This window comes from Penicillium oxalicum, chromosome I (assembly GCF_001723175.1).
Source record: "Penicillium oxalicum strain HP7-1 chromosome I, whole genome shotgun sequence".
NCBI classification, from domain to species: domain Eukaryota; kingdom Fungi; phylum Ascomycota; class Eurotiomycetes; order Eurotiales; family Aspergillaceae; genus Penicillium; species Penicillium oxalicum.
In genome coordinates this window covers 2,958,676-2,972,204 of record NC_064650.1, presented here as the reverse complement: position 1 = coordinate 2,972,204, position 13,529 = coordinate 2,958,676, and the positions used below count along the sequence as shown (strand labels likewise).

At 50.2% G+C, this 13,529-nt stretch overlaps 5 protein-coding genes across 5 annotated transcripts; 2 read left to right on the top strand and 3 right to left on the bottom strand.

Annotated features, from left to right (window-relative positions):
* Positions 1–759: 759 nt before the first annotated feature.
* Positions 760–969, bottom strand: POX_a00973 (uncharacterized protein; the record flags this gene model as incomplete). The annotated part of the gene is made up of 1 exon (XM_050109903.1): positions 760–969. The coding sequence occupies one exon, from the start codon at positions 967–969 to the stop codon at positions 760–762; it is 210 nt and encodes a 69-aa protein (XP_049973671.1).
* A 296-nt stretch (positions 970–1,265) lies between these two features.
* Positions 1,266–3,583, bottom strand: POX_a00972 (uncharacterized protein; the record flags this gene model as incomplete). The annotated part of the gene is made up of 3 exons (XM_050109902.1): positions 1,266–1,387; positions 1,448–1,764; positions 1,824–3,583. The coding sequence occupies 3 exons, from the start codon at positions 3,581–3,583 to the stop codon at positions 1,266–1,268; spliced, it is 2,199 nt and encodes a 732-aa protein (XP_049973670.1).
* A 299-nt stretch (positions 3,584–3,882) lies between these two features.
* On the top strand, positions 3,883–5,455 carry POX_a00971 (Serine/threonine-protein phosphatase 2A activator 1; the record flags this gene model as incomplete). Its single annotated transcript, XM_050109901.1, has 3 exons — positions 3,883–4,514; positions 4,575–4,926; positions 5,003–5,455. The coding sequence occupies 3 exons, from the start codon at positions 3,883–3,885 to the stop codon at positions 5,453–5,455; spliced, it is 1,437 nt and encodes a 478-aa protein (XP_049973669.1).
* A 189-nt stretch (positions 5,456–5,644) lies between these two features.
* POX_a00970 (Coiled-coil domain-containing protein) lies at positions 5,645–6,897 on the bottom strand (the record flags this gene model as incomplete). Its single annotated transcript, XM_050109900.1, has 3 exons — positions 5,645–6,740; positions 6,809–6,818; positions 6,885–6,897. The coding sequence occupies 3 exons, from the start codon at positions 6,895–6,897 to the stop codon at positions 5,645–5,647; spliced, it is 1,119 nt and encodes a 372-aa protein (XP_049973668.1).
* A 3,770-nt stretch (positions 6,898–10,667) lies between these two features.
* On the top strand, positions 10,668–12,434 carry POX_a00969 (uncharacterized protein; the record flags this gene model as incomplete). The annotated part of the gene is made up of 5 exons (XM_050109899.1): positions 10,668–10,873; positions 10,952–11,622; positions 11,689–11,839; positions 11,912–12,350; positions 12,417–12,434. The coding sequence occupies 5 exons, from the start codon at positions 10,668–10,670 to the stop codon at positions 12,432–12,434; spliced, it is 1,485 nt and encodes a 494-aa protein (XP_049973667.1).
* Positions 12,435–13,529: the final 1,095 nt, after the last annotated feature.

Here is a 13,529-nt window from a genome sequence, read left to right as displayed (position 1 = left end):
GGTATAGAAGGGTCAATTCCCAGATCGATCCTAAAAGTCGAACCAGAATTGCGACTGCCCGCAGAGGACCAGAGTGAAAAGGTTGCGTGCAGCTGGAACAATGAACAGCCTGTCAAAACAAAGCGAAAGGAATGCTCTCATTCAAAAGAAAAAAAAAAGAAAAGGGAAAAGGAGAAAGCGGGAGAAGCTAAAGGCGGTGTCGACATTCATTAGGTGGAGGAGGGGGATCGTCGCTACTCCCGCAATGACTCCCGCAGTGACTCCCGCATTGATGACTTGGCTGATTCGTCGAGGACTCCTGTCAGGTGCTTGCATTCTCTCAATTCAGACAATCTTTTCAGCTGTACTGTACTTTCATCTGAAGGACTGTTTCATCATAGCGCCAGTTACCGCCAAAATGAAGCGAACCGCGGATACTATCAAAATTAAAGAGACTAGGAACCATGGTATCAGGGACCTTTAAATCGGACGGGGATAAGAGAGAGGGCTCCCGCAAAAGTTCTTGTCGAGTTGCAACTTTCCGAAGGATCTATACCATTTGTCCAGGTCAAGTGATCTTGTTGGGCTACTACCGGTAGAGCAAAAATCGTCGGCAATGTGCAAAAGTGTATGCGTTTCAAACACAGTGGTGCCCAACGTCCTCGGGGAGCCTGAATGGATTAGTTCCTTTGAGGTATCTCACTGGGTCCTGTAGCTTGGGAATGTGGCTACTTGGCACCATACAACCCACTCGAAGAAGAATAAGTAGCGAAAATTGGTTCAATCGATAGCTGAGGAGGTTCGCGAAGGAAGCGGAATCCATCCGTACTTTGTTGCCTGAAATACCGGTGATACTTCTCCGGGCTGACCATCAACAAAGTCATTCCGATACGAGCACCTGGCAATAGCCGCGGTCCAAACGCAATCTCCTTGAAACGTGTTCCTGACCTCCCACTGGATACACAGAACCTTCAACCACCAGAGTTCCATGGTTCGCTCCACCGCGGTCGGTGCCTGAGGCTGTCAACCAAGCTCGACGGAACTCCGCGAATCCCAAGACGCAGAAGAATTAACAACCGCAAACTGTGATGCAGAAATGCATGTTCAAGTGAAATCATAAAGGTGTATCAAGTGTTAAAAAAATTTGTAAGGAAGAAAGAGATAACCAAGAGATAGTCGTATTTTGCTTCCAACGCTAAGGGGTATATGGGGTGAACATAGAGCAAGGTTACTGTAAACGTGACCATCAAGCAGAGGGCGAGCTGTCGCCGCTGCATTTATAGGTCTCAACTTAACGAGTGGAATTCATCCAACTTCGCTTCGATATCCCGAAACGTCCGCCGTCGTAAGCGATCGCCAAAATGACTGATGATCAAGGGAATGAGGTCGCTTTTATCTTCGCATTCCCCTGTGCAGGCTGTTAACCAGTGTGATGCCTACGATCCAGCTCGGAAGAAAGAGAACTCACCTGAAAAAAGATGCACACTCTCGCGGAGCGCATCCTCTTCATCCACAGACCATGTCCGCCAGGAGGAGTGGAGATCGGACTGTGTCGATTGCGACCATCGAGGAAAGCCACTGCTTTCGTCTTGCGAGTGGGATATGCTTGCCTGACTAGAGCGCAGAGGACGGCTGCTGCTTGAGACGCGACTGGAAGTTCTGCTCGTATCTAGATCTCCAGTTTCGACGTACTGAATGAGCCGTTTGAGGGGTAGCAGAATTGCCTTTGATCTAGCTTTCGTTTCTCTGAGGTAGGACGTCTTGGCATAGTTGCAAATTTGCTTGCTGCACCACATCAGCAAACCGAGGACGCCTAAAAACTGGCTTTCTGCCCGTGGCCCAACGTGACATAGGTTTTGTAGCCAAACTCCACGATTGTAATCAAGCGGCCCAACACGTAGGCCTCAAACTGATCAAGCAGCCTGGCGCCCTCACCAGTCTCTTCGGGAACCTCCTCAGCCGCGTACTCGAATATCCATTGTGCTTCGGTACGGATCGCATGACAAAGATTGAGCAGCTTTTTCTGCGTACGATTTGAAATTCGAGCATCATTGGTTATTTCGTAGTACAGCTGCCGCATCTCTGTGATTTCGGAATCGGCTCCTCGCAGGCACTCGGGCATGGGTTGAGTCATGGCATGTCGTAAGACGCGCCTGGTGCTCTGCACAATCTCCCATAAAGCACCCTGCGGTGAGGTTTCGATCTGCTCGGCAAGCCAGCGCCTAAGCTTTCGCACTTCGTTTTTATGTGGATTGGGCTCGTTGCCATTGATTGTAGGGAGGCCGGCTTCCTGAACCTCGGACTCCTGGAATTCTGTGACTGGGGCGTCCGGCACCGGAGACGTCGACTCTGGTGAGCCTGGCTCTTGTAAATTTGACTCGGATGAATCTGACTCTGGTGAACCTGGTGCTGGTGAGTCCGACTCTTCCCAACTAGGCTTCACACCTGGTATCTGGACAACTGGTATTTGGACAATCGGTGCTGGATCATTTTGTTTTTGAACAACTGAATCTCGAGTTCCTGACACTCGAACATTCGACTCTGAACCAGCAAGCTCATGAATGTCTGAGTTTTGGATTTCTGGCGCTTGAGAAACGACTCCTTGAATATTTTGCGCCTTACTGTTTGACACCTGGACTTTTGGACGATGGACCGTTGATGACCGATTGTTCAACTTCGGCTCTGACTGTCCGGAATCTGACTCATCGGCATCCGATGCTTGAGGACATTCCTGAAACGGATTGACGCGAGTCTTATTCAAAGTTTGAGGCAATGTCTTCTTGCGAAACCCGCCTGCAAGCTTGTCGGTCTCGACATCAGCAAGCGCAGCGGCTTCAAGCTGTCTGGCCCTCACAATCCCGCCCCCAGACTCTCCTGGTACGGACTCCTCTTCCTGCGCATCGCAATCGCTGTCGTAGAAGTTGAAATCCAAGGCCGTCATCAGGTCCACATTCGACCTTTGTCGGGTGGATCTGGCTCGTTGATTCTTTGACATCGCAATGCCCCTTGACTGGGGAGCAGCCCGGGATGAGTTGGGCAGGCTATCAGACTGGGCTGTTTCGTAGTCGCTAGGGTCTCCGGCTAAAGGTTCCGAGTCATCGCTCATGAGCTGGATGCTGTTGGGAAGAGGATCGTTCCCGGCACTGTAGGCTTCGTCGTCCACGTCCTCATGGTGTCTTCCATCTTCGAATGCTTCCTCTGACCCGGGAACAGCACTGTCGTTCTGACCGGGATCATCGTACTGTTCATCCACAGAGTCATCATCGGATCTCGTTTCCGAATACACTTCTTCTTCCGAGGCCGATGACTGCGAGAGCCGGATTTCCGGTGCGCCAATGTCTTCCCTCGGCGCGGAATGAATCGCGCGGCTTCGCAATTGTCTTTTTGGAGGCGGTTCGCTTCCTGGCTGATGAAAATCGGTCGCGTTTCTGAATTCGTGCGTTAGGTTGTGTACACCTGATGTCAGGCTTCGCGAAGGGGTTGAAGTTGGCGCGATGTGGATTGTATTGCGCCGTGACGAATCTGCACCTCCACTGATTTGATTGATGATGGCGAGTGAGTCGATCGTCGAATTGCGCAATCTCCGCTTTTTAGGTGGCCCCATCCCTGCAAGAGGCGAGGCACGTGCCAGGAAGCCACAGCACTATCGAGTTGATGCGTGACAGCTCGTTGCGCGAGTGCGACCGCGACGGGCCAAGTGCAGCCGCTGAGAAAGAAGCTTGGGTGGAGACCCGCCACCCACTTCGATCGTCATCCCGCCGAAAGAAGCAGGCGCCTTCTTCACCCCCAAAAGATCCAAGCTCCAGCCCACTCGTCTTCAAAACCCCCGCCCCGCGTTTGATCGATTCTCCTTGTTCCTTCAGCTTATCTCAAACCAGGACAATCTTTGTCTCAACATCCGAAATGAGTGCGGGCGGGGTGCCTGTTCGTGTCCTGGCGGTCTTGGACCCTTCGGCCCCTCATGAGTTTGTCGAACCGACCAAAAGAATCAATGAGTCGCAAGATGTCCCGGCCTTTTTGACCTCTAAAGCATACTCGGATATCATGACCTTTGTCCTGCAGCTAAATCGAGCAATGTTCCCCACGAAGCTCCCGGATGGTTCCATGCAAAGTTGGCCGTTGGAGTCGGAGGCTGTTCAATTCTCTGCCCCGATCCGCCAACTACAAGTCCTGCTATCAAAGGTCGAAGATATAGTGCAGGAGGTCCCGCCTGACAGTGGGCCTCGGAGATTCGGAAATATCAGCTTTCGAAAATGGCATGAGGTCTTGGCGAGTCGAGCACCTGCAATGCTGAGAGAGTGTTTATCAGCGGAATTGTTGGACAGACCTTCATCTTCGGCTGGCGGAGTGACGGCAGAAGCGGAGCTTGAGGCATATTTCCTTGGGAGCTGGGGAAGTGGACAACGACTTGACTATGGTACAGGTCATGAATTGAGCTTTTTGGCATTTCTAGGTGCGATCTGGAAATTGAACGGATTTCCGCAGTCTGAGTTTGGAGTCGAGGAGAGGGCTCTTGTACTAGGGGTGATTGAGCCGTGAGTTTCAAGACGTCTCCTCCAGAGTATCATGATGCGTCTGACACCCAAGGTCTGCAGATACCTTGAGCTTATAAGGCTGTTGATCAAGACCTATACCCTTGAGCCAGCGGGCTCACACGGCGTGTGGGGCCTCGATGACCATTCGTTCGTTCCATACATATTTGGCTCTGCTCAACTGTCGCCCGCGATTGATTATACGGATCTCACTCCAGAGGAGGGCTCGGCTCCTGGCGCGCCTGATCCGAGTCATGTTGTCAAGCCAGCGATTGTGGAGCGCGAGAGGCGGCTCAATCTTTACTTCTCGGCCATCGGATTCATATACGACGTGAAAAAAGGCCCCTTCTGGGAACACAGTCCAATGCTCTATGACATTTCGGGCATTCGAGCTGGCTGGGGCAAAATCAACAAGGTAAGTGTATCTCCGCCGCTCGTGTGCCATTCATTTACCTCCACCCCGTTCGCAGCTAATCATCCTTGTAATTAAGGGTATGCTCAAAATGTACAACGCCGAGGTTTTGAGTAAATTCCCTGTGGTGCAGCACTTTCCCTTCGGATCACTTTTCAGCTTTGATCGCGACCCCAGTGCTGTCGCACCACCAACGACCGTCCACACGACTTCTGGCCCTCAGGGTCGGCCTGTCGCACCGGATGCCGGCCCACCAACCACTTCAGCTCGGCCCAGTGCTGACGCTAGTACCAGAGCTCCCTGGGCAAACGCGGAATCTCACACTCCAAGCACGCTGCCGATGAGATCAACGGCAGCGCCTTGGGCAGCGGCGCGATCGACAGGGGTACTCGGTAACAAACCGGTGCTTCCGGACACCTCCCGCCTGCCCCCAGGCCCAATGGCCCCAACCAGAGCTCCGTGGGCAAATGCGGGAAATCCACCCTCAGCACAAAATCAAGATGGGCCTACCAGGGCGCCATGGGCGAAATAATGCAGCAATGAACGCTGGCTCAACATGCGATTTCCAACAAACGATGTTGCAACTTTCAGAAAAGGACATGAGCTACCTCACTGGGATGTTCATCGCCAGGTGAATTAGCAGCCCTGAGAGAAATTCCGAACTTCGAATGCTTTGTTGCGGGCTTCCGCATTTCCTGTATAGCACGCGAATCTCGGAAGTTCATTCGGTATCAGAATGATAGTCCACTAGCGCTGATGTGAGCGGGACGGGTGTGGGTTGCTGTTCAGCAGGTCTCCCCGGGTCCCTTTCAGCCGAAGCTAGCCTGCTCTTCTTCTCTTGATTGTCTTTCTCGACGATGGCTGAGCTCGGTGGCGTTGGCTGAGGCGACGCAATCACAGGAGTCTTTTTCCTCTTGACACCTGGCTTCCATATGTCTTGGGCATCAGCCAGGTCTCTCAGGAAAGGATCGATTGCGACACGCGTATTGCCCTTCAACTCGCTGCGGAGCAGTTCTTTGTGCTCCTTGGCTTGTATTTCGCTCCTTGAGGAAGGTTTCTTTTTTTGATGTTCGAACATCGGGCGCACTCGGGTTGCTCGGCCCGTCTCTGAAAGTGAAGTGCCATCGCCAAAGTCCACCATTCCAGCTCTTTGGCGGTCCTCCGCTGTCTCATCAACCAAATCAATTCCAAGACTCATTTTATCCTTCAGAGCCTCTCGATTAGCCTCCAGTCGTTCCAGTCCTTTTCGCTCTGCGCGAAACGTGCGACGTAGCCGTTTTGACTTCTCGTAGGGATCTTCCCAGTCCCGACTTTGTCGCTGCTGCAACTCCATTATTCGAGTCGATTCCGTTTGCGCACGTTGCTTGTCTTCAATCTTTCCTTCGAGCTTTGCAAATGGGTCTTCATCCTTCTTCTCTGCATCGTGCATATGCCCACGAAGAATGATTTCCCCTGGAATAGCCGGCTTGTCATCTCCCAGATCTCGTTTTCGACCACCCTCGACAACCACGTAAGCTGTATTCTTGGGATCGGTATGAATTTCAATCCAGCCTCCACAGATGGTATGCTTCATGCGAAAGCTGTAGATTGGTGTTGAATAGTAATTCCCGATCTTCTTCTTTTCCGCATTGAATCGGACGCCTTGGCCGATTATCGTCTCGTGTGGCTTGCACGTGGTACACCATACAGCGAAGGGCATCTCGAACCGGACGATGAGGGCGCCTTTAGTTTGTAGATGACGGGCGCGCGCACCGAGGGGATGTTTGCCCGCCAACTTGTTTGCAGACGTGATGCCTTCTTGATCCGATGGGACATATCTGAAGATTTTGGTTAATTTGTCAATTCTTCATTCATCCTCAATTCCTCGCGCAATTTCAGGACATACCGTCCCATATCTGGATCCACATTGTTAGTTCAAGGAGCGAAGAGCATGCTGGGTTGTTGCGGGGGTTATCACATACTGAAGCCTTGCATCTTGAAAGAGTTTGGCCTGCGTGGCCGTGACCGTAGGCAGGGTTCAGAGTCGCAATTTTTTGTCTGTATGGACCCAGGTATCCCATGTAAGCTCTCTCGAGCTTCACTTGCACATAGCCCGCTGGATGAGCATTGATGTACAGCAGCGTGGAGGTTGTGTGTAAGAGAGAGCAGTTTCCTAGAAGCGGTCATTAGAGTTCTGCCGTTCTTTGGTGGCGCTCGGATTTAAGGCCGGGCTTTAACGACGACTAATCAGAAGCCTCCCAGCGTGTATCGGAGGGCGGCACTACGGTACTGGTACAGATCTACATGGACTCACTCTTTCGCTGGGAACGTCACAGGAACACACAAAGGCAACGATGGGCTTCCAAAGACACACACACTCTTGCCATTCGGATATCATGGAATGTATGTTATTTGCAAAGTGTACATCATAAATTTCATCGAAAAAACACAGTTGCGGCGTTGGGTTCAATGATTTTCCACCCGCGACACAACGATTACCAATTCCTTCCGTGATCCAATCCAGGAGCAACCTCACTACCTAAAGATAACAAGAGGAAATTGGGAGGCTCGTGATTACCGAGGGTCTCATCTCGTCTATAATTCAATATTGGCAGTAGGATTCTCGGGTGGTACTATCGTATTTCTGTCCACGGCGACAGGGAATTCTTCTGGCAAGATCCTAATAATAATGTCAATCTCAAGAGCATGTCCCGATGGCGCAAATGATTAAAAGAGGGCAACTTCATCAATTGTCTGCAACATTCTGAAAATCTTCGTCTGCCAGATACTGAAAAGTTTTTGCTTGAGAAAGGGGAGAAAGAACGAGGGGGAAAGGAAAAGGAACCAACAAAGGTGCGAGTCAGGTCCAAACCGAGAGACGGAATCTCATTGAGATGACTTGAGTAATTCACGGGTGTCGTCCGATTGAAACGGGTAACCCAATAGGAGATTTCATTTACCAAGGTGAATGTGCAGCGTATAGTCTTACCCAAAGTGACTGCTTGAAAGGCTATTAGCCTGTTCGAGACACTCCTTTGTGGTCATGGTCACGTTCTCATTTTACTTGACTCAAATGGCGTATGTCTTGGTTTGAAATTGGACAACTTATTCAGGAGATACTATCATGGTACTCAGATGCGTCTGTTGAGTCGACTGAAGCCCCAAGCTTTAAAGAATCCGAGAAATCCCAGTATTGACTACGCATTACGACTACGAGACTGCCCGTTTAAATTCGATCAACACCATGACTTTCTGGCTGAGGGGTGTGATCCAACGTTTCTACTACGAAGGACTCTGCATCTATCTTTTTCGACTGTGCAGAATTCGAAGTCCTCCGACCCAGCCGAAGATCGTCGAGGTGGAAACACCAAAAAATTTCCAAATCAAAGCCGAGCATTTCGCACCCTTTTTGTTACTTTTGCCCAGTGTCTTTCTCCAGATGCACGCAACCCTGACCCTTTTATTTGACTTGTTCAATAAAGTGACGTACTTGATGGAATTGACTGTCCAAAATACATCTCGCTCACAACCTTCGAGATCCCCACGCAGTCTAGATTTATGTCCCGGGAATTGCTTAGTTCAAGGTACGGAGTATCTCGAACTAGAGGGTGACAACACGGGATGTCAAGTTCTCCACGCACAGCCTCAGACTGAATCTACACCAGTCAAGCCCGTTGAATGCGAAAATGAAAAGAAGACCAACCGCGCAAAGTTGGATACACGTCAGGGAGAAATTCATATCTGCAAGGGAAAGGGCATGGGGAAAGATAATACAGCTTGGCCGTCGGAGGAGGAAAAATGCGATCAGTGCGGACAGTTGCCGAAAAGGTGCAGCTATGCTCGGTATGTTAGACTGGCGCTTAACATTGTGGACAGAACTAACTCGAATGAGTACTATATTTCTAGCTGTCGCTGTCGCCAATTCTGCCATTTATGCAAGTTGGATTGGAAAGCGTGGCATTTGTGAGCCGCTCTGGAAGAATGAAAGGAGAGAGAGAAGATCAGTCTGATCGAAGAATAAATACTCCATAACCCCCCCCCCCCTTGGCTTAACTTAGCACCTTTGCTGACAGATGGATTTTGTGCGAACGTTGAACAAATCGTCTGCACAATCGAAGCAAAAGTCTTCTATACCCCACGTCGAGATGACCGACAGCTAAGATGTCCTGATTTTACTCGCGACCTGCAATCATGTCTAACGCGGACTGAGCCATTTTTAAAATAGTGGAGTGATTGAGCCTAGCATAAAAATGCGATAAAACTATTGCAACGATATCCGACAAAGTTGTCATGTGTAACATACTTTAATTCCATACTGTCTGCGGGATCTGCTTCCGCTTCAATGTGGCTTTCAGCCATGAAGTTTATCGAGATTGCCGCTCAATTGGAGATTCACTTTTACTAAAACCGAAGAAGACTAGAATTGGGTGATACTGAAAAACGATGATGCTCCCCACACATGGCTTGTATGAATACAGGAGAAAAGCATCATGTTGTTTGTCTCAATCGAGCTCGTAGCCAGCTTCCCTCCAACAGTGAGGCTACTAAGAGCTCCCCACCATTGGTGAATTGCTGCTACAGGGATGTGAGCGACGCTAGCAAAGTTTCTGAGAAGGAGCGCATCATGTTTACAAATCTGGTCATCCGAGAACGAGATCGGCATCCATGAATCAACCTAATTCTTCAAAGGACCTCACTATCAGAAAACGGCATGGTCTAGACAAATTCCATCATTCCTGACGTACCCACTTGAGGTGCTCATTTTCCAGTCTCGGAACCCCTGCTCGGACAATTAGCGAATAATTTTGAGGCACTATTCTTGTACATGAAGACTTCTTGAACAGGATCTCGAGACGTGCCCTTGAAGCTGGAGAGGGAGATCCGATGCCCAGCGATCCCAAGGGTTAAAGTGAACACCACTCAAGACTACTTGTGAGAGGAAATGCTCGGTGGTAAATCGCGACAAACAACTTAGCCTGGACCCGGTTCAGATTGGGCTAGACTTTGGCACTGAGCAACGCAGGAACTTGCATTCCTCGTGCAAACTGGCCCCATCTCGAGCCTGAACGCATCGACCAAAGCAAAAAGCGCGAAAAAAAGAAACCAAAGATTCCGAGATGCAGAGATGGACCATTCACCTGCGACCAGCATAACAAGCGAAGTCGAGTGCTTAGCGCAAGCTCGATGCACAGCTTAGTCTTAGTTGTGCTAAGTGTCCATTGCGCAGGGCGCACTGCCAGCGTGCTGCCTAGTTCTAGAGTCGAACGGGCATGCGCCGAAGAAGCGCCGTTCAATCCTCATCCATTGTCCTTGGTTCCCGGCCAAAAAAACTTGACTTTTGCCGATGAACTCAATCGTTTTTCTCCACAAGCCACTCCCATCTCGGGACCGAAGACCCACATAAACATAGACTTTCTGCCGCGATTGCATCATCGTTTGTCCAAAATACTGATTGTTTGCATGAATAGTTCCTGACACTGGAAAATTGGCGATCGATCGTGCGATCGGGCTGGCCCACAATGCTCGCGGAGTCGCAGATCTGCCCTATTTGCGCGGAGTCAAAAGATCACGGACTATCGCTCCAATGGTTCGTTTCAAGGGCCTAGCGTCTGAGTTCCAAGCGAATGCGCCGAGGTCAATGACAATGGAGCCTTTTGCATTGCAGGAATGGAATGATCGTCGATCGGCCGGACGCTGCTTAAGGGTCTGCTGTTCCGCCACGCGGATGTGCATGGTCGCCAGAAAATATTATCATCAACGCGCAAATGGAGGGCCCTGAGATTCTCAATCTGCGTCCGCACAAGGCCGGATCGACGAGATCGTACTCCCCGACCATTGTCCTCGACGACGCAACACTAGAGGCCGAAATGTACAGCAAAGGCTTGAGACAGGAATTGGACACCGAACCCAACGATATTCATCAAACAGTCGAAGAGCATATCCGACAGCTCAACCTTGCCGCTGAGGACCGGTAAGAGATATCTTGGAGACAATGAACGATGTCCATGACGCGCAACTAGTGCCCGCTAACGAACATCTTCTGAGACAGCCCTTCCAGTGCACTTAGCGCAAAGCTGTCGAACAATGGACTGCACCGACCCTCCGAACTCCCTCTACTCCAAGAGACGAACCCGTACGATGGCAATGGTCAATTACTTCCCGTGCCAGAAGAAGAGGAGGGCGAAGCCTCATATGATCTGGTCGCGCCGTACGAGGAGGATCCCGCTCCACGTCACACTCTTGAGCGCCAGGCCGATCTGATGTTTTCCAAAGAGCACATGGTGACCATTCTCAACAATCCCCGCTTCCTCTCACAATTCCGCGAATTTCTTATCGCCGAGCGACCGAGATCGCTCCAGCTTTTAATCTATTACTTGAACGCGCGCAAGGCGTTGAAAGCGCTACATTACGCCAATGCGCTGATCCGACTTTCAGTTGATGTGCCTACGGCTGGCATCGATTCGGCCAGAGAGCCCGTAGGACCTACCACAAATTCGGCACTCGAAGAGCGCGTGGAACGCGCTCTTGAGGCTCTTACTGCAGAGGAATTACCCGCTTTCATCACGTCCAATTGTATCAATATCACGGGCAAGGTTGTTGAGGAGCGAATACGCGGAACGCTCCCGGACAAGTTTCAAGGGACGGCCGATCAGCTGGCTGAAGTGTTTTGTCTTACGGACCCTTCTCGACCGGATAACCCGATCATCTTTGCATCTGCAGGTGCGTGAGAGCGCTTCAATTGTGAAGGTGCAAAGAGATAGAACAAAAAGCTGACGATCACAATAGAATTCCATCGGGCGACACAATATGGTATGGATTATGTGCTGGGCCGAAATTGTCGCTTCTTACAAGGTCCCAACACCAATCCAAACAGCGTGAGGCGGATCCGACATAGTGTTGCGGCTGGCCGTCACCACTCAGAGCTATTTCTCAACTAGTGAGTTGACCTCTGATTGAGGCTTCCACCACAGAGGACAGTCCACTAACCAATTATAACTATCTTTTGTAGCCGACGCGATGGTTCGCCTTTTATGAATCTTCTTCAAACAGCTCCACTCTGCGACAGCCAGGGCAAAATCCGCTACTTCATCGGTGCGCAGATCGATGTCTCGGGACTCACGATGCAAGGCGCACAAATGGAATCTCTCCAGGACCTCCAGGCCGAGGCCGATGCGCCGGGGAATGATCACGCCAGTATATCGTCATCCAAAGCACCACCGCCTAAGAAGACAGAGTTCCAGGAGCTTGGGGAGCTGTTTAGTCCACGGGAGCTGCAAACCGTACACGATCATGGTGGCAAATTATTCCATCCATCGGTGGATCATCTGAACTCTGGAAGTGGTCGCCTCTGGTTGCAAAGTCCTGGAGACGAGGGTGAAATCCGATTTAATCATGGCAATTCACATGGCTCTCTCCCCGGTGGATCACTCACTGGCGTGTACAAGAATGTAAGTGACTTGCCGCGGACCCTTTTTTTGAATGTCTCTTTTTGGAGAAATGCTGTGTTGCAACAGTATCGAGCGAAATACTGAAGAAGTGAACTAATCATGGCCCTTTTGGGTTGAAACCGCAGTACCTCCTCGTTCGTCCCTACCCATCACTTCGCATCCTATTCACATCTCCGTCCTTGCAAATTCCAGGCATGTTACAGTCATCATTTTTAGCGCGCATCGGCGACTCAAGTGAAAAGCGAGAGAGTATATTGCACGCCATGATGACGGGACGCAGTGTGACCGCCCGAATCAAATGGGTCACTCGATTCAGCGATCAGGGCCGATACCGATGGATCCATTGTACCCCATTACTTGCGAATAATCGTGAAGTGGGTGTTTGGATGGTCGTAGTAATCGATGACAACGAGGAAGAGTTGGTCAGGTGGAGGGGAAATTGGCCCCGGGCATGATTGGCGAGAAACGCTATTACTGCATGAGTGGATGGATGTGGGATGTTTGTCGGATTTTAGCGCTGAATACCTGGCCAAAATGTTTTGTTCCGTGTCATCTTCGTGTCTTTTGGTGGTGGCCAGGTTGGGTAATTATCGGACTGGAATGATCGGGTTATGATGATGCATTGGTGCACACGGAAGGATATTCTTGTTTTTCTCGAAAGAAGTACTTAATGATACCATTTTTCTCACTATTGGTGTACCTTTGCACATGATGTCGAGAATGAAAACCTTGAAAAGATCTGTCAACTCTGCTTGTCACACAAGACATCAGACCTACGCAACGAATCTCTCGACGGCAACCTTCTTTTTTCTGAGATGGCCAAACTCCCGAGAGCACCAACAATCAAAAAGGATGCCGTGGTCCAGACACACGCCGAAAGGTATTGAGACGAGATTCGAAGGATCGACGTCTCAACTTATTGAAAAAAAAATACAATTTCATGATGGCCTACAATTCATGTTGCACGTATCTGTCTTCTTTCTCTTGTCAAGAAATAAACTCGTGATATTGAGCACGTCTCCCGAAAGAGCCGCCTGCTGATGAGAAACTGACACATTTGAAAACGCACAGAAGTATGAATCTGGAGGCATAACACATGATGTTACATCGACAAGTCTTTGAAGGATTAGATCAGGTAAGACGCATAAGAGGTCAAGACACAAACATCAAGAGGAAAAC